The 27711-nt window shown below is 46.0% G+C and overlaps 1 protein-coding gene across 1 annotated transcript in view; it reads left to right on the top strand.

Moving 5' to 3' along the window:
* The window catches only part of CLIC6 (chloride intracellular channel 6), a 55624-nt gene that overhangs the window by 17387 nt on the left and 10526 nt on the right, over window positions 1-27711 (top strand). The window contains exons 2-5 of the mRNA XM_019959725.2: window positions 23871-23980; window positions 24897-25022; window positions 25592-25698; window positions 26859-27040. Coding sequence (XP_019815284.2) covers window positions 23871-23980; window positions 24897-25022; window positions 25592-25698; window positions 26859-27040 — 525 coding nt within the window. The remainder of the gene's footprint in view (window positions 1-23870; window positions 23981-24896; window positions 25023-25591; window positions 25699-26858; window positions 27041-27711) is intronic.

Raw genomic sequence — 27711 nt, 5'->3', positions numbered from 1 at the left:
CAAGTAGGAAAAAAGTTGTCACCAAGACTGATGTCAAGGAGCTTACTGCATATATTTTCTTCTAGGAATTTTGTGGTTTCAGGTCTTGCATTCAAGTCTTTAATCCATTTTGAATAATTTTTTTGTGTAATGTAATAGTGATCTGGTTTCATCCTTTCGTATGTTGCTGTCCAGTTTAAGAAACATCATTTATTGAAGAGACTGTCCTTTCCCCCATTGTATATTCTTGGCTCCTCTGTTGTGAATTAATTGACTATAAATACATGCATGGGTTTATTTCTGGGCTCTCTATTTGGTTCCATTGATCTATGTGCCCATTTTTATGCCAATACCATACTATTTGATTACTATATCTTTGTAATGTAGTTTGAAATCAGGAAGTGTGAGCTTCCAATGTTGATGTTCTTTCTCAAGCTTTCTTTGGCTATTCAGAGTCTTTGGGATTTAGTTTTACATTTTAAATATATTTCATCACTATAGTGACCAGCTGTAGTAATTAATGTGGCTTCTCAAAAGTGCCTTGAATCTTTTAGAATAAGATCTGACAAGCATACCTTTACAAAAAGACTTTAATGGCTTTGCCACTTCATCAAACACCTGTAAGAAGATGTAGAAAATGTCACCAAAATGGACCCTTTCATGTAAATAGACAAACAGTGTCAGCTTGTGGAAAGGTTAGAGGTTTCTGGGACTGGTGTCTTTTCCTGTGTTAGTCCTGGGGAAGATAACCACTGCCACTTCTTAACAGACAGTGGCTTTTTCTAGACAATTCTTTGAGATTCAGGCTTTCACGGAGGGCTGGTGTGGGCATTTTTAGACATGTGGATTCTTCCAGAACTCACATATCATACCACACAGGTGATGCCTCCTTTCTACCTGAAAAAATTAAGCATAAAGCCTCTGATTTCTGCCATCTTTAAGCATTAAAGGGAACACATTCTAAAATCTTAAAAGCATTGGTCACAAGAATTCTCTCAGTAACCTTTAAGTTGTTTCTGATTAACTGACTAGTTTCAGTTAGAACAAAATATATGAAATTTCCATTCCCCTCCCTTCCTGACTCTGATCCAAACAATTTTCATAAGTTGGTCATCAAACTACTGTGTCTTTAAGGCAATAGACTTTCATCTTTGTAAATAGATAGTTTCAGACCTTTGGTCTCTTTAAAACTTACAGACATTACAAAGAAAAATAGAGAAGGATTTTTTTTTTTTAAGTTTTCAGGAGGCTGACTGTTTCTAAGTTGTTGTTGTGTGGTGGCCAAGTTCTGTCTGACTCTTTGCGACCCCATACAACTGTGTGTAGCCTACCAGGCTCCTCTGTCCATGGGATTTCCCAGGCAAGAATACTGGATTGGGTTGCCATTTCCTCCTCCAGGGATCTTTGACCCAGGGATTGAACTCATGTCTCCTACATTGGCAGGTGGATTCTTTACCACTGAGCCACTGGGGAAGCCCTTGTTTCTAAATAATTATGCAAACGAGCTAGAGACTTCTGAACACATTTAATCTGAATATTTTTAGAGAAAATCAGAATTTCTTTTTCATGATTGGTTCTGCCTAGCACATGGGGTGACCCTACTCTTCCACTCTTCACACTTCCTCTCTCCTAAGTAGTTTACAAATCTTCGGTTGCTATTTTCCTATCACGAACAAAGTGTGCACACATCAGCTGCTGATCTCAACTTGAAATGCATCAGTAAAGCCACTACTGTTCGGGTCACAACTGTGTTTCAGTCAGTTAAGTTCAGATCAGTCGTCCCCTTCAACTCCTGCCTTCAGTCTTTCCCAGCATCAGGGTCTTTTCCAATGAGTCGGTTCTTTGCATCAGGTGGCCAAAGGATTGGAGTTTCAGCTTCAGCATCAGTCCTTCCAGCGAATCTTCAGGACTGATTTCCTACAGGATGGACTGTATGGATATGTCTAAAGGGAAGGTGATAAGCCAGAAAGTGCATCTCAGGACCACTAGGGAGCGCCAGGTCTATTGAACACGTTCCATGGCTTGAAGCCATAAAGCTCTTTTTTTTTTTTTTTTTTAACCAGGGGCTGCATACCCCTATACAGCGGTGGCAGCCGGAGGCCTGGCTCGCTCCCCACCGCTGAGACAGACCGAGCGCCCAGCGCGGCGCGGCGGACCATAAAGCTCTTTTTTGAGAAGGCAGATTCTAGAAAAACCACTGGGAGGAAACAAGAATAAAAAGAGCAGAATATCACAGTGGACCTCCTCATCCTCTTGAGAGGATGATCTGGGACTATGCCTTCTTAGGTTTTGGCCAGATGGATCCTCGGATCGCTTTTACCAGGTTAAGAAATTAGAGCAAAGTATATAGCCTGCAGAGTCAAGTAGAAAGCTCTTTGAGGAGCTGGTCTGCTAGACCATGTGGCCCTAAGGGGTGGTGTGAAGGAATGAGCAAGCCTCCCGATATTTCAAAGGGGTCATTGTATTCTCAAGCCCACACAGAGGGGCTGTGGTCTTAGCTTGGCTGTTTGTCAACCTTGCAAATCCTTGGCCTTGAGGAGAGGCTCGTGCAGGAAGTTTCCAGAAATAGGCCACATACTGCCTGCTTCAGGGTCCTTCTGCGTGACTGGGGTGCAGTTGATCCACTGAATCGTCTTAGAAAAAGGTTCAGGATTCCCATATGGAATCATCATCAGTTGTGTTAGTTTCCTATTTCTGCTGTAACAAATGACCATACACTCGGTGGCTTTAACCAACTCAGATGTATTATTTGACAGTTCCATTGGTCAAAAGTTTGACACACATCTCCCTGGGCTAAAACTAAGGCACCACTAAGAAGGTGGTGCCTTCTAGACCTCCTTTTTGGAGGCTCAGGGGAGAATCCACATCTGTGCTTTTTCCAGTTTCTGCAGGTCTCCTGCCTTCCTCAACTCAGGGCCCCCTTCCTCCGTCTTCAAAGCCAGCAAGGTTTATCTCTCTGACCACTGTTCCCTAGTCAAATCTTCGCTGACTGCAGCTGGAAAAGGTTCTCACTTTTAAGGATGGATGTGGTCAGAGTGGGCCCACTTACCTGACAGCTCAGGGAAACCTCCCCATCTCAAATTCATAACCTTGTTGCCATTCACCGGTTCTGAGTGTTACGATGTGGACATCTTTGAGGGGTCATTGTCCAGCTTACTGAAGCAGCAGATAGTCTTTAAATTTGTCCTTTCATATTCCACCATTGTCACCTCAGGCCATGGCTGGGATGACTTGTGGTCAGGCATAGACCTACTTGGGTTTCCCTTGTGTCTCAGTGGTAAAGAATCCGCCTGCCAATGCAGGAGACACATGCTCAATCCTTGAACTGGGAAGATCACCTGGAGAAGGAAATGACAACCCACTCCAGTATTCTTGCCTGGGAAATCCTGTGGATGGAGGAGCCTAGCAGACTGCAGTCCATGGGGCTGCAAAAGAGCTGGACATGACTTTGTGACTAAACAACAAACAACAATAACAGCAACAACAGCAAAAGACCTACTTGGAAAGTGAACTGGTGGTTATTTTCCTGCCTTTTTCTGCGATTGCCCACTGGTCCTCCTTAAGCAGTGCCTTCTTGGACTCTGACATGAGAAAGACAAGTCTAAAAAATCATTTTTCTACAGTAGGCAGTGTCAGGCTTTGTGTTCAACACTTTCTTTTGTGTTTTAGTTCAGTTCAGTCACTCAGTCGTGTCCAACTCTTTGCCCATAGACTGCAGCACGCCAGGCCTCCCTGTCCATCACTAACTCCCAGAGTTTACTCAAACTCATGTCCATTGAATCGGTGATGCCATCCAACCATCTCATCCTCTGTTGTCTCCTCCTCCTGCCCTCAATCTTTCCCAGCATCAGGCTCTTTTCCAGTGAGTCAGTTCTGTGCATCAGGTGGTTACAGTATTGGAGTTTCAGCTTCAGCATCAGTCCTTCCAATGAACACTAAGGACTGATCTCCTTTAGGATGGACTGGTGGGTTTACAGAAAGCTATTTATGGCCAAGAATAGACATTTGGTTTTACTTGCCTTAAAAATCCCAGACCCAAACTCTTTTGGCCACCTGACATGAAACGTGCTGCAGGGACTGTGATGAGCTGGGTTAGAGTCGATTCAACAAGGGTTTTTCAAGGAACACCTTGGCTCTGCCTGCCCTGCTGGAAGAAGGGCTTTGCAGCACAGCTTTGCAGGACTTGACTCCTCAGTTTTCGCAGGTCGATGCCAGCCCTGCATGGCTGTGCATGTCCAAGGAGGGAGACCTGTCGTTCATCGGGCAGAAAGACGGTTTGCGCTCCACGTGTGGGCTGGAGCACGCAGTGTGAACCCACTGTCACGGTGACTTCTTGCAGAAGTTTCCTGGAGAGGGTTGTAGCACACAGCCAGAGGTTTCTCCAGCACCCAGCCCACTTGGCCACCAAAGTTGTCCCCCCAGGACTGTCCAGTGTCCCAACACTATTTCCCCTCTGCACTTTCCACTTGCTTTTGCTGTGTGTTTTTAAGACTTTATGTATTTATTTAATCTTTGGCTGTGCTGGGTCTTTGTTACGCAGGCTTTTTCTCTGGTTGTGGTCCCTGAGTTTCTCATTGCGGTGACTTCTCTTGTGGAGCACGGGCTCTAGGGCGTGAGGGCTTCAGTACTTGTGGCCCCTGAGCTCAATTGTTGGGGTCCCCTCCTGGGTTCTAGAGCTCAGGCTCAGCTGTTGTGCATGGGCTTAGTTGCCCTGAGGCATGTGGGATCTTCCCGGACCAGGGATCGAATTCCTGCACCGGCAGGCAGGTACCAGGAGCCACCAGGGAAGCCCTCTGCTGTGTGTTTTATAATGGGTTCATGGGGTCGCAGAGTCGGACACGACTGAGCAACTGATCTGATCTGATCTGATCCTGCAAATTACCTTACTGAAAGGAAGTGGGTTAAGATAAACAAGCAGATAACCCAGCCAGAGCCCTAGAGGCATTAATCCTGAGGAGGGATCTTGCTGGAGCTGGAAAGAAAAAAAGCTGGAAAGAAAGTGAAAGTGTTAGTTGCTCAGTTGTGTCTCTTTATGACCCCATGGACTGTAGCCCACCAGTCTCCTCTGTCCATGGGATTCTCCAGGCAGGAATACTGGAGTCGGTTGTCATTTCCTTCTCCAGGGGGATCTTGCCCACCCAGGGAGCTAGAGCCTCTCCATTTGGACATGAGCCAGTGTCTAGAATGGGATGAAAAGGATGGACTCTAGATGACTCTTGGGTTCAAGGCCTGCAATGTGACCTTAGACAGGTTACGCTAACCTTTCTGTATCTCAATTTTCACACCAGCAAATGGAGATAGTAATAGTGTATGCATCTAATAGAGTTGCTGTCAGGATGTATTGAGTTAATATCAGTAGAGTGTTTAGAACTAGGACTTGCAAAGAGTAAAGGCTCTGTGTTAGTTGCTATCATCATCACCATTACCGTCACCACCATCTTATCAGACCACCATCATCACCATCAACATCATCATTTCATAACACAGCTATTTTGTTTGTAATGACATTGTCAAAAGACAGATTGGGAATCTGCGAATCTCTTAGGGCCTTGGATGAACTATTTTGAGAAGATGCCTCTACTTATATGTCTTCTTTTTTACAATGAAAGATGGGACCTGAGTTCCAAGCTGCCACTTACTAATTATACTGATCTTTTCAGCCCTAGAGGCTTCCCTGGTAACTCAGATGGTAAAGAATCTGCCTGCAATGCAGGAGACCCGGGTTTGATCCCTAGGTCGGAAAGATTCCCTGGAGAAGGGAATGCCAACCCACTCCAGTATCTTGCCTGGAGAATTCCCCAGACCAGGGGGTTACAAAGAGTTGGACATGACAGAGTGATGAACACTTCAGCCCCAAGTTCCCTAGGGGAGGTGGAAATTCAGGTTTGCCAGGGTTTCTTCCACCTGCTGACCTGAGGCGGGTGGGGTACCTAGACTTTCCTGTTAGGGACAGAAGTTTTTGCTGTTCTTTTTGACCCAAAGGGTCATATGGAGGGTCAAAGAGAAATCATGGCCTTTGCTGAGCTTAATTTAAGGATTTAAGAATGAGCAGGTGATGGTTTCTGGCTCCTCTGTGTGGTACCCTTTAGTCTGGAGTGTCTGTCACACCCAGAGATGGGCTATTCTGGGGTAGGTTTGTCACATGAATTGCACTACCTGTTTAAAGTGGTTTTCATTATTATATTTCTTAGATCTCAGTGATACTCCACCCACTTCCCTCTCTTTGTGCACCTGGTGGTTATGATTGTTAATCTTAAGAAACCACTATGCCAATATAAATATATCTGCTCTACAGTTTTTTGTTTTTTAAATCTCAACTCTTTACTGATGATTCTCAAATAAGGTAGGTCATCTTATAAGAAAAAAAAAGAAAAGAAATAAGCCCTCAATTAAGCAAGAATATTGAAAATAATTCAAGGTTTTCATCCTCTAATTTAAGAGGAAGGAACAGCACCTTTTGCTAGTGTCCAGTCTCTCAGAGGCCCCTCAGTTTTCTTCTTCTTCTTCTTTTTTTTAAGTACTTCACTAGGCCCAAGACCTGGCACATTTTTTTTTTAATAATTTTTTATGATTTTTTGGCTCCATCGAGTGGCATGCACGGTCTTCCTCTCTCAACCAGGGGTCAAACCTGTGCCCCCTGAAGCTGAAGCACTGAGTCTTAACCAATGGACTGCCAGGGAAGTTCCCCTTGGTTCAGTCTACTGAACCAAGCGCCGTTAGAAGGAAATAGGAGATTGACGCATAGTAATATGTCATGCTGTGGAAAGGTGAGTCTTAGCATCCCCATGTTGGGAGTGTTCTGATTTCATTTCAATTTGCTATTTCCTCAATTACCTGGAACTTCAGAGGCTAAACCTGAGAGTCTGGAAGATCTTGACTGAAATGCTGAATGAACGACTCTTCCAGGGGCTGTGGTTTAATGCAGGCTTAACTCAGTATCCAGGGTGTCCATGATGGAGGGCAGTTTTTTCAATTATCCATTGATTTAATAACTTTTTAGTTTAATTTCTTAAATTTTAAAAAATTGAGATATAATTGACATACATGATATAGCTTCAGGTGTACAACATCATGATATGATATTTGTGTATGTTTTAAAGTGATCACCCCAATAAGTGTAGTTAACATAAATCACACAGAGTTACAACATTTTTTTTCTTTCTTGTGGTGAGAACTTTTAAGATCTACTCTCTTAACAACTTTCAAATATTCAATACAGTATCATTAACCATAATTGCCATGCTGCTCATTACATTCCCATGACTTATTTAATACATGAAGTTTGTACCGTTCGACCTCATTCACCCATTTCACCTCCCTCCCTCCTCATCTCTGGCAGCCACCAAGCTATGAAGTTTTTCTTTTTTAGATCCCATGTAGAAATGAGATCTTATGGTGTTTGTCTTCTTGTGTCCTCAAAAACCCTCAAGGTCTCTCCTTTGTCTGTAATGGCAAGTATCTCCATTGTCACTAATGGCAAGATTTCAAACTTTTTTATAGATTAATAATATTCAATTTTGTGTGTATATATATATATATAGAGAGAGAGAGAGAGAGAGAGGGTAGTGGTGGTATAGTCGTTCAATTGTGTCCGACTCTTGTGACCCCATGGATTGTATGTAGCCGTCCAGGCTCCTTTGTCCATGGGATTTTCCAGGCAAGAATACTGGAGTGGGCTGCTATTTCCTTCTCTAGATATACATACCTAAAGATATATACACACATACCTGATGATATATGTAGCTGGAGAAGGGAATGTATCTGGAGTCCATGGGGTTGCAAAGAGTTGGACACAACTGAGCACGACATATACATATCATATTACTTTATCCATTCATCCGCCAATGGACACTTGGTTGTCTCCATATCTTGGTTAACATGGGGGTGCATATATCTTTTTCTAGTTAGTGTTTCTGCACTGATCACATTCAGAGATGGGCAGTTCTGGGGAACATTTGTTAACTGCACTGCACTACTGATTTTTAACTGCTTCTCTTTCCCAAAGGTGGTCTGACAGTCGGGAGGAAGAAGGCCCTTTCTTTAATAGCTGACCCTGAGCTACTGAGGAGTTTGCCAAGATTGTCTTAAATTCCCACTTCTTTCCCCACCCCTCATGGACTTCAACCTCTGTTCATCTGTTCTCTCTTCCAGGGACCTATAGTCCTGGATCCTCAGCTTTCAAGGATCAGCTACCTAATCTGATCAATGGGTTACGTTCATCTGTGCTGAAGTTTTTCTGGTTCGGGAGGAGCAAAGCCCCACTTCTAGGTTACTCAGTTCAGTTGTGTCCAGCTCTTTGTGATACCATGGACTGCAGCACACTAGGCTTCCCTGTCCATCACCAACTCCCAGAACTTGCTCAAACTCATGTCCACCAAGTCAGTGATACCACCCAACTATCTCATCCTCTGTCATCCCCTTCTCCTCCTTTCCTCCTTCTAGGTTACTCGGAAGTTGTTACTAATGCTTTTTTATGACCCTCTCAAAAAACAAAGCTGTCATCTGAGTGGACAGTGGGGTGACCAGCCATCCTAGCACGCCTGAGACTTAGTGAGGGGGCTGATGAGGGATTTCCAACTTTAAATCATCACAGTCCCAAACGAACCAGATCACCCAGGCCTTGTCCTTTTGGGTGGGAGGAGAAAGGAGCCCCAGGACAGACGGCCTGGGGAGAGAACTGGGGGCGATGAGGCTGGGCTTGCTGATAACCCTTTCCGGGGGTGAGACTGGTTCCCCTGTATTTCAATGAACTCCTCGTGATAAGGAGCTTCCTAGAACTTCTGAGTACAGTGATCATTGGCTCCTCAACGTGAGTTTTCCTGGAATGGTTCCATAGCCTGGCTGTGTGCAGTGGATGCTGTCAGTGGTGGGTGGGAAGAACCTGTCCCAGGCACTGCCGTTAATCATTGGTTCCATGGAGTCTGGCATGGTTTTCCCTGAAAGGAATGGAACCAATAGGAAATAATCAAGGAACAGTTTGGTGCAACACCAGGCAGAGCCGAGGATAGTATGGTCAGCGGACTTCAGAAAAGGCAAAAAGAAATACTGACCAGAGAGTCACAGAAAAGGGTCCAGAGCTTGGGAGAACTTACTGACCTGACTTGAGTGGGAGTGAGGTGGTGGCGGGGTGGACAGGAAGGTGACATGGGATATTGAAGGACAGCATTTAAGGGGAGTGATTGGCTCCACTGGCCGGCATCTATTAGACCATGGAGAGGAGGAGGGAGAAGGGGAGGAAGGCGAAGGAGGAAAGGAGGGGAGGCATAACAGATTATTGAGTGTTTCCTCATGTCTGGCACCGTCCTGTGTATTCTGTATAACATCTGTTTCATTCTCACCCTACATGGAGGGGCAGGCACAATTAACCTTCTGTTGTAAATGAGCAAAGAGCTGCCCTGGGAGGTCAGGTACCTTGCCCATGTCACACACAACTGAGAGCAACATAACTGGAATCTGCACTTGGGGAACATTCCGGCAGAATGAGCTCAGACAGTGGCATTTTATCTGGGTTCATCTTGTCCAGGATACAGGAAAGATCAGAGGGGCTAGAAATCCCAGGAAGGAGAGACCCATCTGGAGACTGCTGCAGGAATCTGGGTGGGAAGCTAGGAGACCTGGGCAAAAAGAATTTTGAAGGAGAAAGCTGTGTTGGGGTCTGAGTGATGTTCAGGAAAAGGGTGGTGGTGAGGAGTCTGGTTTCCATCTTGAAGGCTTGGAGAGGAGTTGCGATCATTAACTGGATCCAGTTTACAAGAACATGAGTGATCTTTATTCACCTAATCATGTTTGGGTCTTTGGGCAGGTTGTTTATTAGTCCCCCTGAGCCTTGGTTTCTTCATCTGTGAAATGGGAGTAGAAATAGGACATCTTACAAGAGTTTGAGAGGATCTGTTGTTGTTCAGTTGCTAATTTGTGTCCAACTCTTTGTGACCCCATGGACTGCAGCACGCCAGGCTTCCCTGTCCTTCACCATCTCTTGGAGTTTGCTCAAACTCATGTCCATTGAGTTGGTGATGCCATCCAAGCATCTCATCTTCTGTCATTCTTTTCTCTTGCCCTCAATCTTTCCCAGCATCAAGGTCTTTTCTAATGAGTTGGCCCTTAATATCAGGTGGCCAAAGTATTGAAGCTTCAGCTTCACCATCAGTCCTTCCAATGAATAGATTTCCTTTAGCATTGACTGATTTGATCTTACAGTCCAAGGGACTCTCAGGAGTCTTCTCCAGCACCACAGTTTGGAAGCATCAGTTTTTTGGTGCTCAGCCTTCTTTATGTTCTAACACGTACATCTGTACATGACTTCTGGAAAAACCATAGCTTTGACTAGACGTACCTTTGTCTGCAGAGTGACATCTCTGCTTTTTAATACGCTTATCTAGGTTTGTCATAGCTTTTCTTCCAAGGAGCAAGCATCTTCTAATTTCATGGCTGTAGTCACTATCCACAGTGATTTTAGAGCCCAAGAAAATAATATTTGTCACTGTTTCCATTGAGAGGAGAGGCCCATGTCTATAAATAGTTTGGAAAGACTTGAAGACAGAACAGAGCTTTAAGAAGTGTTACTTTTTAGAGATCACCTTCAAAATTGCTGATTTGGGGGGGGCATTTGCTTCCGAAGGGCTTCCCTGGTGGCTCAGATGGTAGAGTGTCTGCCTGCAATGCTGGAGACCTGGGTTCGATCGCTGGGTTGTGAAGATCCCCTGGAGAAGAAAATGGCAACCCACTCTAGTATTCTTGCCTGGAAAATCCCATGGACAGAGGAACCTGGTGGGCTACAGTCCCTGGGGTTGCAAAGAGTCGGACACGTTTGAGTGACTTTACTTACTTACCTACTTACTTTTTGCTTCCAAAACATTCTAGTTTGACAAGGAAGAGATGGGCTTCCTTGTTTATCCTCTGCTTGGTTAAAATAGCCTTTCTCCACGTGGATCTGCAGTTCCAGCATGTTGAACACCAAGTCCTGATGGGGAAGGGATTGCCTTCTTCCCTCATTATATGAAACTCACCCTCCCTCAGATGAAAGTGTTAGTTGCTCAGTGGTGTCTCACTCTTTGCGACCCCATGGGCTGTAGCCCGCCAGGCTCCTCTGTTCATGAGATTCTCCAGGCAAGAATACTGGAGTGGGTTGCCATTTCCTTTTCCAGGGGATCTTCTGGACCCAGGGATCGAACCCAGGTCTTGTGCATGGCAGGCAGATTCCTTACCCTCTGAGCCACCAGGGAAGCCCAGATGATGGTGGACAAATGACGGAGGCCTGCGGCATCATTTCTTGAAAAGAAAGCAGTTTCCCTGGGCTCCTCAGCCCTGCTGTCGGTCAGGTGCCCCCAGCTTTCCAGATGCCCTTTCCTCTGGACTTTTCCCCAAGAGGCTGGGGTAACTCCCAGATACAAATGCCAGGCTGGGGCTCTGCCGTTTTGCCTCCTGGCTGAGGATCTGTTTGCTTTTGCAATTAAGAAAGCTACTTACGTTGTTAATTTTCACTTGGAATAGATACAGGAGGCGTTAGGTTTTGGGGCGCAAAAAAAAAAAAATCAGTATTTCTTTAAGGCCTATACAATTTGGCATGAAAATCACACTAATTGGGCCTTGTTAAAAAGTATCCTAAATTCCCTAATTGTTCTGGGCCCTGCAGATTTAGAAGAGGAATGATGATGCTAATGACAATTTTAATAGCCGCCTTTATTGGGTGCCCAGGAGACTCCAGTGTGTATTACCTAGAGATCCTCCGAGGTGTAGGGATTCTCATCCCTGGCTTTTAAATGGAGAAAATGAGGCTTGGGGAGAACAAATGGTTTGCCCGAGGCCACTCGATTAGTAAGGAGTGGGACCCAAGTTCACACTGGCCCTCCCTGGCCCCGCACCCGTCCTCCTGGACTGCGTTGCCTCCGAGAGATCTCATGTTGCTCAAAACAGAAACTTCAAGGTGTCTGGCAAACAGGAAGAATTGTATAGATGTTTTGTCAAATGTACAGATTATTCAAAACCAGGAAGTTTCAGATTGATTTAAATTTTGCATTTTAAGTCAAACCTCAAATCCAAGAGGCTTTGGGAAGACTTTGCTGCCCATGACCTGAGTGCCTCGTGTTCTGATCCCCTCCCACTTCCCTCCCCTGTCCTTTTCCTTCTTTCTCCCCCACCCCTCCCTCCCCTCCGTCTCCCCTCCCCCTCCCGCCTCGCTGCCATTTCTTCTGTTCCACTCCCATTGAATGCTGCTCTCCTTGGGTGATCTCTTAGTTGTGAGACACTGTGAGCTTTTTTTCTTTTTTTAATTTTTATTTCCAGTACATTAAATTTACTCATACAAACATTCTAAAAATGTACAACTTTTCCTTTTTTAACAAAGTATAATAAAACATAACCCCCCCAAAACAGAATATTTGACATCTGTAATTCAAAATCAAACAAGTGGAATATTTGTAATATATGTACATACAAATATTTACAAAACTGTATCTTTTTAAAATATAAAGTTACATGCAATTTTGTAGAATTGTCATAAAAGTATGGCTCAAAAATGGGAGAGATTTCCTCCATTCTTAAGAAGAAAATATGTCCCTTAGGAAGCTCTGAAGATTCGTGAGTACACGAGGTCTTCCATTTCAGCACCTTATCTTTGTGAGCTTTTAAAAAAATCAAGAGTTCATGGACATTGGCCTTGAGAAGAGAGAGGAAGGCGGGCCTGGGAGGCACTTTGTGAAGTGGACCAGGCTTCAGGTGCCTGGAGCCATGGGATTCAGGCCCTTAGTGTTTCACACATGGAGTGCTTACCGTGGGCCTGGAACTCCACCATGTCCTGTGGGACCCTTGGCTGAAGGAAGACGGGTCCCTGGCTCTAGACACTGGCTGTGTGGATGGTTAGGGAGATCCTGGAGCTCCCACCTGCTTCCCTGGGAGCAGGGAAAGACCTAGGAGGAGCATCTCCCACCTGTCGCTCCTAGGGGCAGGTGGACATGGTGGGTTCAGGCTGTGCTCTAGGGGTGCACATGCAGAACTGCACCCACATTTCTCTTTACCAGCGCCCCGAGCTCACCCTCCCACCCTCCTGGAGTTGAGTTTATAGCTCCCACCTTCCAGGACGGGTGCTCAGCCACCCCTGGAGTCAGTCATAAGATGGTGTGTGTGCAGGAACCGTGGACACGGGAGGGCTGCCTTTCTAGCTCTGAGGCAGGATCTCTGCCATTGGCCTTGCAAGGTGGGTTTGATCGCCAGGCCCCAAAGTACATGAGGGCATCAGGCTTCCTGCAGAGGACCTTGGAGGAGTTCATGGGAGTGTGCAGGCAGGTCTTGGAGTGGAGAGTCGGCTCCCATCCGGCTGGCTGCAGCTGTTCCTCTCTGGCTGTGCTGTCTCCAGCCTTCCACGGGGGCAGCTGCCAACAGAGGAGAGTCCTGACCAGCCCTTTGACCACATCGTTCTTCTTGGGGGAGTGCTGTTCTTCGTGGCTGCCTGTGGCCTCCCACATCAAACTGTCTTCTGACCTTCACCTCCTCAGATCAGCAACTCTTTTATTCAGCCTGGTGGGTTATAGTCCATGGGTCGCAAAGAGTTGAGCATGACTGAGCAACTAAACAGCAGCAAGTCCTCCCCAGAATGTTGGGAACACCGTCCATCATTACTCACTGATTTTCTCTGGATCCCTGGGATGGAGTTGACTACATTAGCTGTTTGACCCCCGGATCCCTCCTGTGTTTCTACAGGACACTTTCCTGCACACGAGATGAAAATTCTATTCTTGCCTGGAGAACTCCATGGACAGAGGAACCAGGTGGGCTAACTCTCTCCACAGAGAGTTAGACATGATGAAGCAACTAACACTTTTCACTCTCATCTTCTTGGTTGAAAACCAGTTGTCAGAAAGGGGACAGAGTACTTCCAGTTTATTGCCTCTTCCTTTATCTTCCCTCCACCCTTGAACTATTTTTTTTTTTTTAATAGTTAATTTATTTTGGCTGCACTCTTTGTTGTAGAGCACAGTGCTAGGTGCACGGGCTTCAGTAGTTGCTGCATACGAGCTGAGTTGCTCTGAAGCAGGTGGGATCTTCCCGAACCAGGGGTCAAACCCATGTCCCCCTTCATTGGCAGGTGTTCTCATCCATTGTCCCACCAGGGAAGTCCCCTCCAATTGTTTTTTCATGACCTTTACGTGGAGTAAGGGAAAATGCTTCCTTTGCAGAATGTGTTTACCTTTTAGGCCCTCATGGAATTTTCTAGAAAGAGACCCTGAAGGTGGGATTCAGCTGGAGGGTGATCCGGAGCCACCAGAGGGTCATCATCCATTTGTCAGGTGGGGTGGGGGACAGTCCCTCACAGGCCGTGGGGAGTAGGAGTGACTTTAGTGGCAGGTGGGGGTGACTGGTGCTCCTTATGTGTCCCTCCAGCCCAGCCTTGGAAAGGTCGTTGGCTGGAAGCAAAAAGCACTGAAAGGAAATTTACCAAAATGCTCCTCCGCAAACTCTAAATGGAGTTAAGTGTGTAAAGAGTAGGTGAGAGTAGGTTCTGGTCTGAAGACCTGCTGACCTTTGTAGTGACATTTGAACCTTTACAGCTCGGGCTGGGAGGTGGGAGGTGGGCCCAGGCCAGGACTCAGTAGAATTACCAACATCCTCCAATGCTGCAAACGGGCTCTGGGGCAGACGAGATTTCTCAGAACATGTCAGAGGCACCAATGCTTTTCTTTTGAGAATGACCATCGTTGTAGGCACTCAGAAATGTTCCATTTCGAAAGGCGGACCTACGAATCTGGGTTATCGAAGTGCTTGGGTCTTAACTGGAAACAAAAAGACACTCTGATCTCTCAAACTGCCTAATTTGATTTTATCAGAAATTTATACATACAAAAATTTCCCTGTAGACTGAGAACTCTGCTGAGAAACCTTAGCCCAAAGTGTAAAAATATCAGCATCGGAAAATAAAACTGCATATGATGTCTTAATTATGGCAGCCGTGTCAGTTATTCACCCCTAATGCCTGTGTGTTTATCCCATCATCTCGTCTGATAATGACCATGACCAGGGCGATACTCCCTTGGTGTTGCCCAATAATGGGCAGTGGAGATGGTGTATCTTTGCCTTTATTTTTGCTGGCACATCCTGGCATTGAAGCACATTAAAGTAATAAAATCAGGCAGCAAGGCATCCTAATCACTCCCACCATGTTCCCATAACCCCCTCATTTACAACAGACTGAGACAGAAAACTTTTTTTTTGTTTTTTAGAACAATTTAAGGTGAGGCAACACTGGATATGCAAAAATCTTTTATGGGCAGTCGTGGCAGCTGGCTGATTCTTCTAAAATGCCTGACAGCCTTCAGACCAGCGCCCGAGCTGGGTCGGAACAATTCTGTTTGATGATCACATGGGTGGGCAATGTACAAAGGCAGCTTTCGTCACCACCTTCTGGGCTGTGGGCATTGTGCCTTGCAGACCATCATTCCACCTTCCAGGTCCTGTGTTAATTCCCAGTTCCAGTTCTGGGAAGGAACCTGTTAAGAAGGTGAAGTGTTTACCTGGCTGGATGACACAGGCCATTTTTAGGTTTTAAAAGACGAGTTGCTCCTCCCTCCCTTTTTGTTTCTCCTTAAGAAGGAGCTTCCAGGGTTCAGGAAAAGCTGAGAACAATTTCAAGGGAAAACACTGGCTTGAGTTTGAGACCATGAAAGAGACAGAGCAGCCAGGCAGAGAGACCTATTCAGGGTAGCTGTTCTCCAGATGCCGTAGAAAGCGGCTGGTCCCAGGCACAGAGCTCCTGGTCAAAGTGCATTTCCTCGGGGATCTTGCCCCGTTCAGCATAGAGTTATAAGAGGATTCCAGAGGGTAGAGACACAAGAGAGAAGGAGAAACAAAATGGCCTGACTATGCAGAACTTACCTTAGGCTTGACTGAGCTTAGTGTAACCACCATAAAAATAAGAGGTTTAGAAGCTGTGGAACAAGTCAGCACTGGCCCAAATACGTGCCTTTGTGTCCCTGAACTTTCATCTCCTCCTTCGCCCCCTTTTCTGGTGTGACTCTGCCCAAACCTGCAGTGGTTAAGAAAGCACCATGATTCAGGAGGGATCTCCAGCAACAAGCTGCTCAGAGTTTTATGTAGCTGAGCTCTGTGCTGATGCCTGCTCCAGGACACAGCCTATAGGAGACTGGGCAGCCTTCAAAATGGCCATGAGGCTATGGGGCCCCCCGGCGGGGTATGGCCTCAGGCAGCCACAGGGCCATCTGCAGGGGTCCTAACTGTCACACCCCTAATCTGTCACAGACACCAGGCTGTTCAGTCGTTCAGTCATGTCCGACTCTTTGCTACTCCAAGGATTGCAGCACACCAGGCTTCCCTGTCCTTCACTATCTCCCAGAGTTTGCTCAAACTCATGTCCAGTGAGTTGGTGATGCCATCCAACCATCTCATCCTCTGTCACCTCCTTTTCCTCCTGCCTTCAATCTTTCCCAGCATCAGGGTCTTTTCCAGTGAGTTGGCTCTTTGCATCGGGTGGCCAAAATATTGGAGCTTCAGCTTCAGCATCAGTCCTTCCAGTGACTATTCAGGGTTGATTTCCTTTAGGATGGACTGGCGTGATCTTGCGGTCCAAGGGACTCTCAAGCATCTTCTCTAGCACTACAGCTCGAAAGCATCAATTCTTCGGTGCTCAGCCTTCTTTATGGTCCAACTTCCGTACATGACTACTGGAAACACCAGGTGGACCTGCCCATAAATGCTAGAAGCGGGAAGGGAGAGCTGGAGGAGTTGGAGCCTGTGAATCCAGTGCTTCACAGCTTAGGGAACTCTGAGGCCACTTACCTGAGTCTATTGGTGCCTCTTCATGTATATTAAGTTCACCCATTATCTTTACACTTACGCAGCTGGATTTATCAGCTAGAAGTTCTTGTAAGAACCTTCTCATCAACAGATCATCCATTGGGGTGTCGTTCAAACCATTCTGTCTTATGCCTTAACCGTAGCACTGGACCAGCCTTATCTCTTGTCCAACGTGGGGTTGAGGCCCTGGACTGCCAGCATTATGTTACTTTGGCAAACTTTGTTAAAAATTCAGATCTCTGGACCCCATACAATACCTATTGAATCAGACTCTCTATTTTTAAAATTAATACTTTTGCTTCTTCTTTTTTTTTTATTGGAGTAAAACCTGCAGTAAAGGAAACAAACCTTAATTAAGACTTTGTCAAGGTGAGTATACCCACCATGTTGCCACCACCCCACTCAGGCTATAGAATATTTCCACCACCCTAAGGGCTCCTTCCACCCTTTCCAGACAATACCCAGCTTCCAAAGGCAGCTCTTCTTCTGACTCCTGTCACACAGTTTTCCTGTATTTGAACTTCACCTACATTGGACTCTCCTAAAGGACTCTTGAGTCTGGTTTCTTTCCCTCCACATTATGTGTGTGAGATTTATCCACATTGCAGTTTGTAGTAATAGCTGCTTTTCCCCACTGTGGTATGAGTGTATGGTGTGGTGTATGTGGTGTAGTGTGGGGTAGTATATGAGTTTGCATGCTAAGTTGCTTCGGTCGTGTCTGACCCTTTGTGACGCTATGGACTGTAGCCCGCAAGGCTCCTCTGTCCACGGGATTCTCCAGGCAAGAAGACTGGAGTGGGTTGCCATGCCCTCCTCCAGGGGGTCTTCCCAACCTAGGGATTGAAGCCACATCTCTTACATCTCCTGCATTGGCAGGCAGGTTCTTTACCACTAGTGCCATCTGGGAAGCCCGTATATGAGTATACTACTGAAAAGTTGTTGCTGAATCACGGAAAGACGCCAGGATCCTTGGCCTCTGGAGGAGGATTCAATCCAGGGTCAGAGATGAGGCTTCATCACTCAGAGCTTTTGTGTCAGTCATTCGGTCACTCAGTCGTGTCCGACTCTTTGCGACCCCGTGAATCGCAGCACACCAGGCCTCCCTGTCCATCACCAACTCCCGGAGTTCACCCAGACTCCTGTCCATCGAGTTGGTGATGCTAGCCAGCCATCTCATTCTCTGTTGTCCCCTTTTCCTCCTGCCCCCAATCCCTCCCAGCATCAGAATCTTTTCCAGTGATCAACTCTTCACATGAGGTGGCCAGAGTACTGGAGTTTCAGCTTTAGCGTCATTCCTTCCAAAGAAATCCCAGGGCTGATCTCCTTTAGAATGGACTGGTTGGATCTCCTTGCAGTCCAAGGGACTCTCAACAGTCTTCTTCAACACCACAGTTCAAAAGCATCAATTCTTCAGCTCTAAGCTTTCTTCACAGCCCAACTCTCACATCCATACATGACCACTGGAAAAACCATAGCCTTGACTAGACGGATGTTTGTCAGCAAAGTAATGTCTCTGCTTTTGAATATGCTATCTAGGTTGGTCATAACTTTTCTTCCAAGGAGTAAGCGTCTTTCAATTTCATGGCTGCAGTCACCATCTGCAGTGATTTTGGAGTCTCCCCCCAAAAAGTCTGACACTGTTTCCACTGTTTCCCCATCTATTTGCCATGAAGTGATGGGACCAGATGCCATGATCTTCATTTTCTGAATGTTGAGCTTTAAGCCAACTTTTTCACTGTCCTCTTTCACTTTCATCAAGAGGCTTTTTAGTTCCTCTTCACTTTCTGACTTCCCTTGTGGCTCAGCTGGTAAAGCGTCTGCCTACAATGAGGGAGACCCAGGTTCAATCCCTGGGTTGGGAAGATCCTCTGGAGAAGGAAATGGCAACCCACTCCAGTACTCTTGCCTGGAAAATCCTATGGACAAAGGAGCGTGGTAGGCTACAGTCCATGGGATCACAAAGAGTCAGACACGACTAAGTGACTTCACTTCACTTCACTTTCTGCCATAAGGGTGGTGTCATCTGCATATCTGAGGTTATTGCTATTTCTCCCGGCAATCTTGATTCCAGCCTGTGCTTCTTCCAGCCCAGGGTTTCTCATGATGTACTCTGCATATAAGTTAAACAAGCAGGGTGGCAATATACAACCTTGACGTACTCCTTTTCCTATTTGGAACCAGTCTGTTGTTCCATGTCCAGTTCTAACTGTTGCTTCCTGACCTGCATACAGGTTTCTCAAGAGGCAGGTCAGGTGGTCTGGTATTCCCATCTCTTTCAGAATTTTCCACAGTTTATTGTGATACACACAGTCAATACATCCATACATGACCACTGGCAAAACCAGTGATCATGTATGGATGACCATATGGATGAAAAAAACTAGAGAAGGAAATGGCAACCCACTCCAGTGTTCTTTCCTGGAGAATCCCAGGGACGGGGAAGCCTGGTGGGCTGCCGTCTATGGGATCACACAGAGTCAGACACGACTGAAGCAACTTAGCACACAGTCTAAGGCTTTGGCATAGTCAATAAAGCAGAAATAGATGTTTTTCTGGCACTTTCTTGCTTTCTCGATAATCCAGCGGACCTTGGCAACTTGATCTCTGGTTCCTCTGCCTTTTCTAAAACCAGCTTGAACATCTGGAAGTTCACGGTTCACATATTGCTGAAGCCTGGCTTGGAGAATTTTGAGCATTACTTTACTAGCGTGTGAGATGAGTGCAATTGTGTGGTAGTTTGAGCATTCTTTGGCATTGCCTATCTTTGGGATTGGAATGAAAACTGCCCTTTTCCAGTCCTGTGGCCACTGCTGAGTTTCCCAAATTTGCTGGCATATTGAGTGCAGCACTTTCACAGCATCATCTTTCAGGATTTGAAATAGCTCAATTGGAATTCCATCACCTCCACTAGCTTTGTTCGTAGTGATGCTTTCAAAGGCCCACTTGACTTCACATTCCAGGATGTCTGGCTCTAGGTCAGTGATCACACCATCATGATTATCTGGGTCATGAAGATCTTTTTTGTACAGTTCTTCTGTGTATTCTTGCCACCTCTTCTAAATATCTACTGCTTCTGTTAGGTCCATACCATTTCTGTCCTTTATCGAGCCCATCTTTGCATGAAATGTTCCCTTGGTATCTCTAATTTTCTTGAAGAGATCTCTAGTCTTTCCCATTTTGTTGTTTTCCTCTATTCCTTTGCATTGATCTCTGAGGAAGGCTTTCTTATCTCTTCTTGCTATTCTTTGGAACTCTGCATTCAGATGCTTATATCTTTCCTTTTCTCCTTTGCTTTTCGCTTCTCTTCTTTTCACAGCTATTTGTAAGGCTTCCCCAGACAGCCATTTTGCTTTTTTTGCATTTCTTTTCCATGGGGATGGTCTTGATTCCTGTCTCCTGTACAGTGTCATGAACCTCCGTCCATAGTTCATCAGGCACTCTATCCATCAGATCTAGTCCCTTAAATCTATTTCTCACTTCCACTGTATAATCATAAGGGATTTGATTTAGGTCATACCTGAATGGTCTAGTGGTTTTCCCTACTTTCTTTAAGTCTGAATTTGGCAATAAGGAGTTCATGATCTGAGCCACAGTCAGCTCCTGGTCTTGTTTTTGCTGACTGTATAGAGCTTCTCCATCTTTGGCTGCAAAGAATATCATCAATCTGATTTCGGTGTTGACCATCTTGTGATGTCCATGTGTAGAGTCTTCTCTTGTGTTGTTGTAAGAGGGTGTTTGTTATGACCAGTGCATTCTCTTGGCAAAACTCTATTAGTCTTTGCCCTGCTTCATTCCATATTCCAAGGCCAAAGTTGCCTGTTACTCCAGGTGTTTCTTGACTTCCTACTTTTGCATTCCAGTCCCCTATAATGAAAAAGACATCTTTTTTGGGTGTTAGTTCTAAAAGGTCTTGTAGGTCTTCATAGAACCGTTTGACTTCAGCTTCTTCAGCGTTACTCGTTGGGGCATAAACGTGGATTACTGTGATACTGAATGGTTTGCCTTGGAAATGAACAGAGATCATTCTGTTGTTTTTGAGATTGCATCCAAGTACTGCATTTCGGACTCTTTTGTTGACCATGATGGCTACTCCATTTCTTCTAAGGGATTCCTGCCCACAGTAGTAGATATAATGTTCATCTGAGTTAAATTCACCCATTCCAGTCCATTTTAGTTCGCTGATTCCTAGAATATCGACATTCACTCTTGCCATCTCCTGTTTGACCACTTCCAATTTGCCTTGATCCATGGACCTGACATTCCAGGTTCCTATGCAATATTGCTCTTTACAGCATCGGACCTTGCTTCTATCACCAGTCACATCCACAACTGGGTATTGTTTTTGCTTTGGCTCCATCCCTTCATTCTTTATGGAGTTATTTCTCCACTGATGTCCAGTAGCATATTGGGCACCTACTGACCTGGGGAGTTCCTCTTTCAGTATCCTATCATTTTGCCTTTTCATACTGCTCATGGGGTTCTCAAGGCAAGAATACTGAAGTGGTTTGCCATTCCCTTCTCCAGTGGACCACATTCTGTCAGACCTCTCCACCATGACCCGCCTGTCTTGGGTGGCCCCACAGGGCATGGCTTAGTTTCACTGAGTTAGACAAGGTTGTGGTCCTAGTGTGACTAGATTGACTAGTTTTCTGTGATTATGGTTTCAGTGTGTCTTCCCTCTGATGCCCTCTTGCAGCACCTACCGTCTTATTTGGGTTTCTCTTACCTTGGGCGTGGGGTATCTCTTCAAGGCTGCTGCAGCAAAGCGCAGCTGCTGCTCCTTACCTTGGATGAGCGGTATCTCCTCACCACCAGCCCACCTGCCCTTGAACGTGGAGTACCTCCTCTAGGCCCTCATGCGCCCGCACAGCCACTGCTCCTTGGACGTGGGATTGCCCCTCTCAGCTGCTGCCCCTGACCTCTCGCGTGGGGTAGCTTCTCTCGGCCGTTCCTGCCGTTGCAGCTTGGCACTCTCGGCCACTGCCCCGACCTCGGACATGGGGTAGCTCCTCTTGGCTGCCGCCCCTGGGCTATGGGGTCCTTTTGTGTAATAAAATTTTATTAAAGTATAAAGTAGTTAGAGAAACCTTGTGACATAGACATCAGAAAAGGGTAGAAAGAGTACCCACTTGCTAATGTTAGCAATGGAGTTATATACTCTCCAGTGAATCCAAAGAATGTCTGGAGGTTGTAAAGATCTCACCAGACCTACTCCCATAATTTACATTTTAAGATAACAGAGTTAGCCAGAAGGTTTAATCCAGTGACTGCCTTCAGGCAGGATACATTATTGTTATATAATTCTTGTAAAGACCAGACCTACTCCCATAATTTACATTTTAAGATAACAGGATTAGCCAGAACGATTAATCCAGAGACTGTCCTCAGGCAGGATACATAATCGTAAGGAATGTGGAGGAAAAAAGAAAGTTTGTCCTTTCTTACTCCTTGAGAATTCCAGACCCTTGGGGACCCCTAGACTTCTTATCAACCTGCCTAGGAAATGACTCTCTCACTACCATTTATTTATTCATTCTACTCTTGGCGGTGTCTCAGTTGTTTCCAGGTTTTGGCTATGACACTAAAGCTGTTAGGAATATTCATTTAAGTGCTTTTTGTGCCCCTAACACTCATTTCTGTTGGGAGTGTAATTACTATGTCATAGCATAAATGCATGTTTATTTTGGGTAAATAACTGCCAAACAGTTTTCCAGAGTGGTTGCACCAATTTGCACTCTCACCAACAGTGGATGGGGAGTCCGCTGCTCTACCTTCCTGTCCACACTTCATATTGTCTGAGCTTTTCATTTTAGCCATTCTGGTAGGTGTGTCGTCGAATCTATTTACGGTTATAACTTGCGTTGCCCTGTTAGCTAATGATGTTAAGAACCTTATCACGTGCTTGTTGGCCATCTGGGCTTTGTCTTTGTGAAGAGGCGGATCGAGTGTTTTTTAATACTGAGTTTGGGGTCTCTTATCAACTCATCATTTGTAGGAACAGCTTGTTATGAACAGCCTCTCCAGGTGACTTAAGAACTTCATGCCAGAGAACCACCTCTGAAGAATTTCTTAAGATGCCCGATTTTCTTGAAGCATCTTTTTTCCTTTCTGCAATTCTCAAACCAGCAGTTGACTTTCTCCCTTTGTGTTATTCAGGTTATAGATTCAGTGCTTTCCTCTCAATTCCGTTTGGACTGCAGGTGGAATAAATGGACTTCCTGGCCTAAATATGGCCGTTTCTGTCATCAGAGCCTGGCTGAGTCTTCTGGTCTTTCCAGCAGCATTTTGTTAGTGCTATAACTTTGTTGGGAAGAGAAAGAAGAGATTGGGAACTGCCCCAGGAGGATGAAGTCTATGGCTCCCCTCTCTTCTCTAACATCTGCCTTTCTTTTCTCCCGTAAGCCCCAGAAGGGAGGATGTCTGCTCAGTGTTCTGTGCCTGCGTCCGGGTACCTGTGTGTGGATGTGACCCGCTCAGGTTATCAGGGAGACATTGTTTCTACCTGCTTTCCTACCCTCCATATCAACTGTGAACAATCTGCCATCTAAGTACAAATGCTCCCCAGTGGAGGAGGGGACCTAAACATTTTAGTGTCCTGGGATTCTAGAACTCATAGGAACTAGTCCTCATTCCAGAGATGGAAACAGTAGAGAATGCTGGGCATCGTGTCCTGGTGAGAGAGCCTGCTGGTCTTTTTCACAAATGATCATCCTGGCAAGAGAGGTGTGTCTCTAAAGAGGATCAAGAGATGGAGGGAGAGGAAGAGTATGTCTTTCTTTTTTGCCTTTAGTAATAAAGGGGGTTCCCTCTGGCTGCTCTTTTCCCTCTGAGAACCGCTATTCAGAGGCCCCGAATGGCAGGAAGTAAGTGGTGAGGAGATGGAAGGAAGGCAGAAGGCTCAGCGAGTGCGTGTGTCCTCCCCGCCCACATCTCCCACTTGTAGGCTGGGGGAAGGGACCTCAGAAGGCTACTTACAGTATCATCACTGTTAACAAACATTCACCATGATTTTGTGTGCGTGCAGAGTGGAGTCTGGCACTTGTAATTGTGAGACTAGTTCTGATGAAGATCTCCTCTTCCATTTGCAGGCTGGCTGTGATGGTGAGAGTATTGGAAATTGCCCATTTTCTCAGCGTCTCTTTATGATTCTCTGGCTAAAGGGTGTTATATTTAATGTGACAACAGTGGACTTGAAAAGGTAAGACCAGGTTTCTACAGTATTGAAATAACTATCCCCAATTCCCTATACACACAGGCACACAGAGAGACACCCAGGCAGACACATACAGACACACAGGCACAGGCACACACACAGAGATGGAGACACACATACACACAGACATACAGACACAGGCACATACACAGACCCAAATACAGACACAAACACACAGACACACACACACAAACACTGAGACAAAGACACGCACAGAGGCACACAGAAACACATACACACAGGCGTGCACACACACACACAGATGGAGACATACAGACATAGGCACATACACAGACACAACACACAGACACACATACACACACAGAGACAGACAGGCACAGAGGCACACAGACACACAGGTGCACATGCACAGATGGAGACATACAGACACAGGCGCATACACAGACACACACACACACATACACACACAGACGGAGACACACAGAGACAGAAACACACGGGTACACGCATGCACACTCCTAGGACCCGTGGGCCCTGTCCCGGGCATATCCACCCTGGGTCAGGACCCTGGATTGGAGCGGGAGTACGTGGGCCACAGAGTCATTACAGGATGGCGTCAGATGTAACCTGGAAGGAGTAGGAGGAGGGGAACCGGGAGGAGCCTGCCCACCCCGTGACTGGTCAGCCGTGACTCTCTCTGGAGCCTGCCTGAGCCCCGCTCCTGGCTGATAACACTGGGGAGGGTTAACTTTTCAGCCTCGTCTCCAGATAAAGGGCCACACTTTCCTTGCCAGTAGGACAGTTTGTAAACTCCCAGTTGCCTTTGAAATTCTCAAGGGTGGTTTCTCTTCCACTGATGTGTGTATGTGTGTGTGTCGGGGGGCCTGGTTAAGCCTTGGCAATGATCCCAACCCTGGCAATGCCCTTCCCCCCTGCCCAGGAAACCTGCGGACCTGCAGAACTTGGCTCCCGGCACCAACCCACCTTTCATGACTTTTGACGGCGAAGTCAAGACAGATGTGAATAAGATCGAGGAGTTCTTAGAGGAGAAATTGGCTCCCCCAAGGTGGGCCTCATCAAAACCTTCCCTGTCCACAGACACTTCTAAAGCTCTTGGTGCTGTGTGTTGGTTTTCTGTGGCCATGGCGCTTACCTCCTGAGCTGTACCTGTGATGTGCCACAATAAACACAGCGAGATTAGAAGCCCTGAGTCTAGGTGGCTGGGAATTCTCTACTCTGCCATTTGGCAATTAGGGTTTGATGGCAGGAAGTGGGCTGATGTCACGTGGGTGGCCCGTTTTGATGGCCCGTTGGGAATGTGTGTTACATGCAACATCGCAGTAGGCTGGGCCTGCAAGGGAGCCTTTTAGTTCATCATCTTTATTTTAGGAGGGTGAGAACCGAGACCAGCAAGGCCAGGGGGCCCTCCATCCCAGGATGAGAACAGTCCATCCAGTGCTTTACTCCTGGCTGGTGTTGCTCCCAACTTTGAAGATGGATAGATTAGGAAAACACTTAAGGAGCAGTTTTCATTTTTATATCTGCTCAAAGAAAGGCATTTCTTCCCCTCCTGCTTTCTATTCTCCTAACTCAAACATTGCTGATCTGTGATACTCTCACTTTGAACTTTTCAAGGTACCCTAAGCTGGGAACCCAACACCCTGAATCTAACTCTGCTGGAAATGACGTGTTTGCCAAGTTCTCAGCATTTATAAAAAACACCAAGAAGGATGCAAATGAGAGTGAGTCCCTCCCATCTTCCTGTTTTCTGTTTTCTGCATGGACCTCTATTCCGCCTCTGGTGTGGCTTCTTATAAGATTCGGGGAATTCTGACTCACTGCACAGGGGGGAGGGACCTGTGTATAGAAATAAGGGAAAAGTACCTCCTACTCTGAGCCTGCACGTGGGTTTCAGGGACTGAGTGCTTTTCTAGAGATTGTCCAGAAAAGGACATTTTTAGGAGAAGATCATTACCACCAGTAATTCCTTGCTCTCCCATGGAATTCAGGGTGAATGAAACTTCTATTGATGCTTCCTTCATTATATGATTTCCATAAAGATTTTTTTTTTAATTTTTAATTTTTAAAAAAATGTTTTGGTCACATGGTGTGGTGTGTGGGATCTTAGTTCCTTGTCCCTGCATTGGAAATGCAGAGTCTTTTTTAGTTTATTTATTTTTAGTTGGAATATAATTCCTTTAGCATATTATGTTGGTTTTTGCCATACATCAACATGAATCAGCCATGGGTATACACCCATCTCCTCCCTCTTGAGCCTCCCTCCCACCTCCCATCCCACCTGGAAAGCAGAGTCTTAACCATTCAGTTCAGTTCAGTCGCTCAGTCACGTCTGACTCTTTGCAATCCCATGGACCACAGCACGCCAGGCCTCCCTGTCCATCACCAACTCCCGGAGTTTACCCAAACTTATGTACATTGAGTCGGTGATGCCCACCATGAAAGTTTTTCCATATAGATTTTTGAATAAATGAATGAGTTCTAGAAGCAGCAGTGTTGTTTAAAGAGCAGAATTATTTTCCGAGGAGAAGTGAGTCTTTTATTTAGATCTCATAAACCCACCTGTCTCCTTCCTGAGTCTCTAACATTCACTGGCCGTGTCTCAGGAGGGAAGGGACAGACTCTTTTTTTTTGATATCTGGAGAGAGGAGGGCAGGAGGAGAAGGGGATAACAGAGGATGAGATGATTGGATGGCATCATCAACCCAATGGACATGAGTTTGAGCAAGCTCTGGGAGTTGGTGAAGGACAGGGAAGCCTGGTGTGCTGCAGTCCACGGGTTCGCAAAGAGCTGGACATGACTGAGCAGCTGAACAATGACAAAGACAGAGGAGACATGGATTTCCATGGCTCATCTTAGTTGTTTTCTGCCTTCCTATTTCAGTTTATGAAAGGAACCTGTTAAAGGCCCTGAAGAAGCTAGACAGTTATCTGAACAGTCCCCTGCCTGATGAGATAGATGCCTACAGCACTGAGGAAGCTGCTATTTCTGGGCGGAAGTTCCTGGATGGCAATGAGCTCACACTGGCTGACTGCAACCTCTTACCCAAGCTCCACATTATTAAGGTTTGTCCTTCCTCCTATGTCGGGTGCTGAATACATGAATGGGGCTTTGTTCCATTTTGTTTTGACTTGTGGGTTTTTTCCCAAGACAATCTAAAACACCAGCTCTTGAATTTAAAAGTCTAGCTCGTTTCTGTTTGCGGCAGCCAAGCCCCAAGTCTGAGATCTGTGGATGCTATTATCAGGTGTTCCTTGGCGGCTCTCATGAAGCATCTGAGAGCTTGGTTCTCATCCCTCCATCCTCACAGCTTCTTTTTTCCAGTCTTAACCCCCACAGCCTAAAGACAAGCTCTGTGAAAGCAATTTGAGGGAATACATTGATTATAGCTGGTATTTCACACTCCAGTCTTGGAGATGGTGTGTGGAATCTACAAGGATTAAAATGTGAACTCTAGAAATTCCCTGGTGGTGGTCCAGTGGTTGGGACTCAGCGCTTTCGCCCGGGTGGCCTGGGTTCAATCCTTGGGTGGGGAACTAAGATCCTGCAAGCTGAGCAGTGCAGTCCAAAAGCAAAAACAACAACCAAAAAACTGAGCCAACCTTGAAAAAAAAAATGTGAACTCAGTCAATTGTTGGTGATGGGAAGAGTAAGCCTAACCCTGGGATAAAGGAGGAGGTTGGCTCTTAACACAGACCCCTTAACAGCTGGTGAGCAGCTGACAGCTCCTCGGCTG

This window comes from Bos indicus, chromosome 1 (assembly GCF_029378745.1).
Source record: "Bos indicus isolate NIAB-ARS_2022 breed Sahiwal x Tharparkar chromosome 1, NIAB-ARS_B.indTharparkar_mat_pri_1.0, whole genome shotgun sequence".
Taxonomy (NCBI): domain Eukaryota; kingdom Metazoa; phylum Chordata; class Mammalia; order Artiodactyla; family Bovidae; genus Bos; species Bos indicus.
Note: the sequence above shows the minus strand (reverse complement) of the source record. Positions and strands in the feature narration are given on the sequence as shown.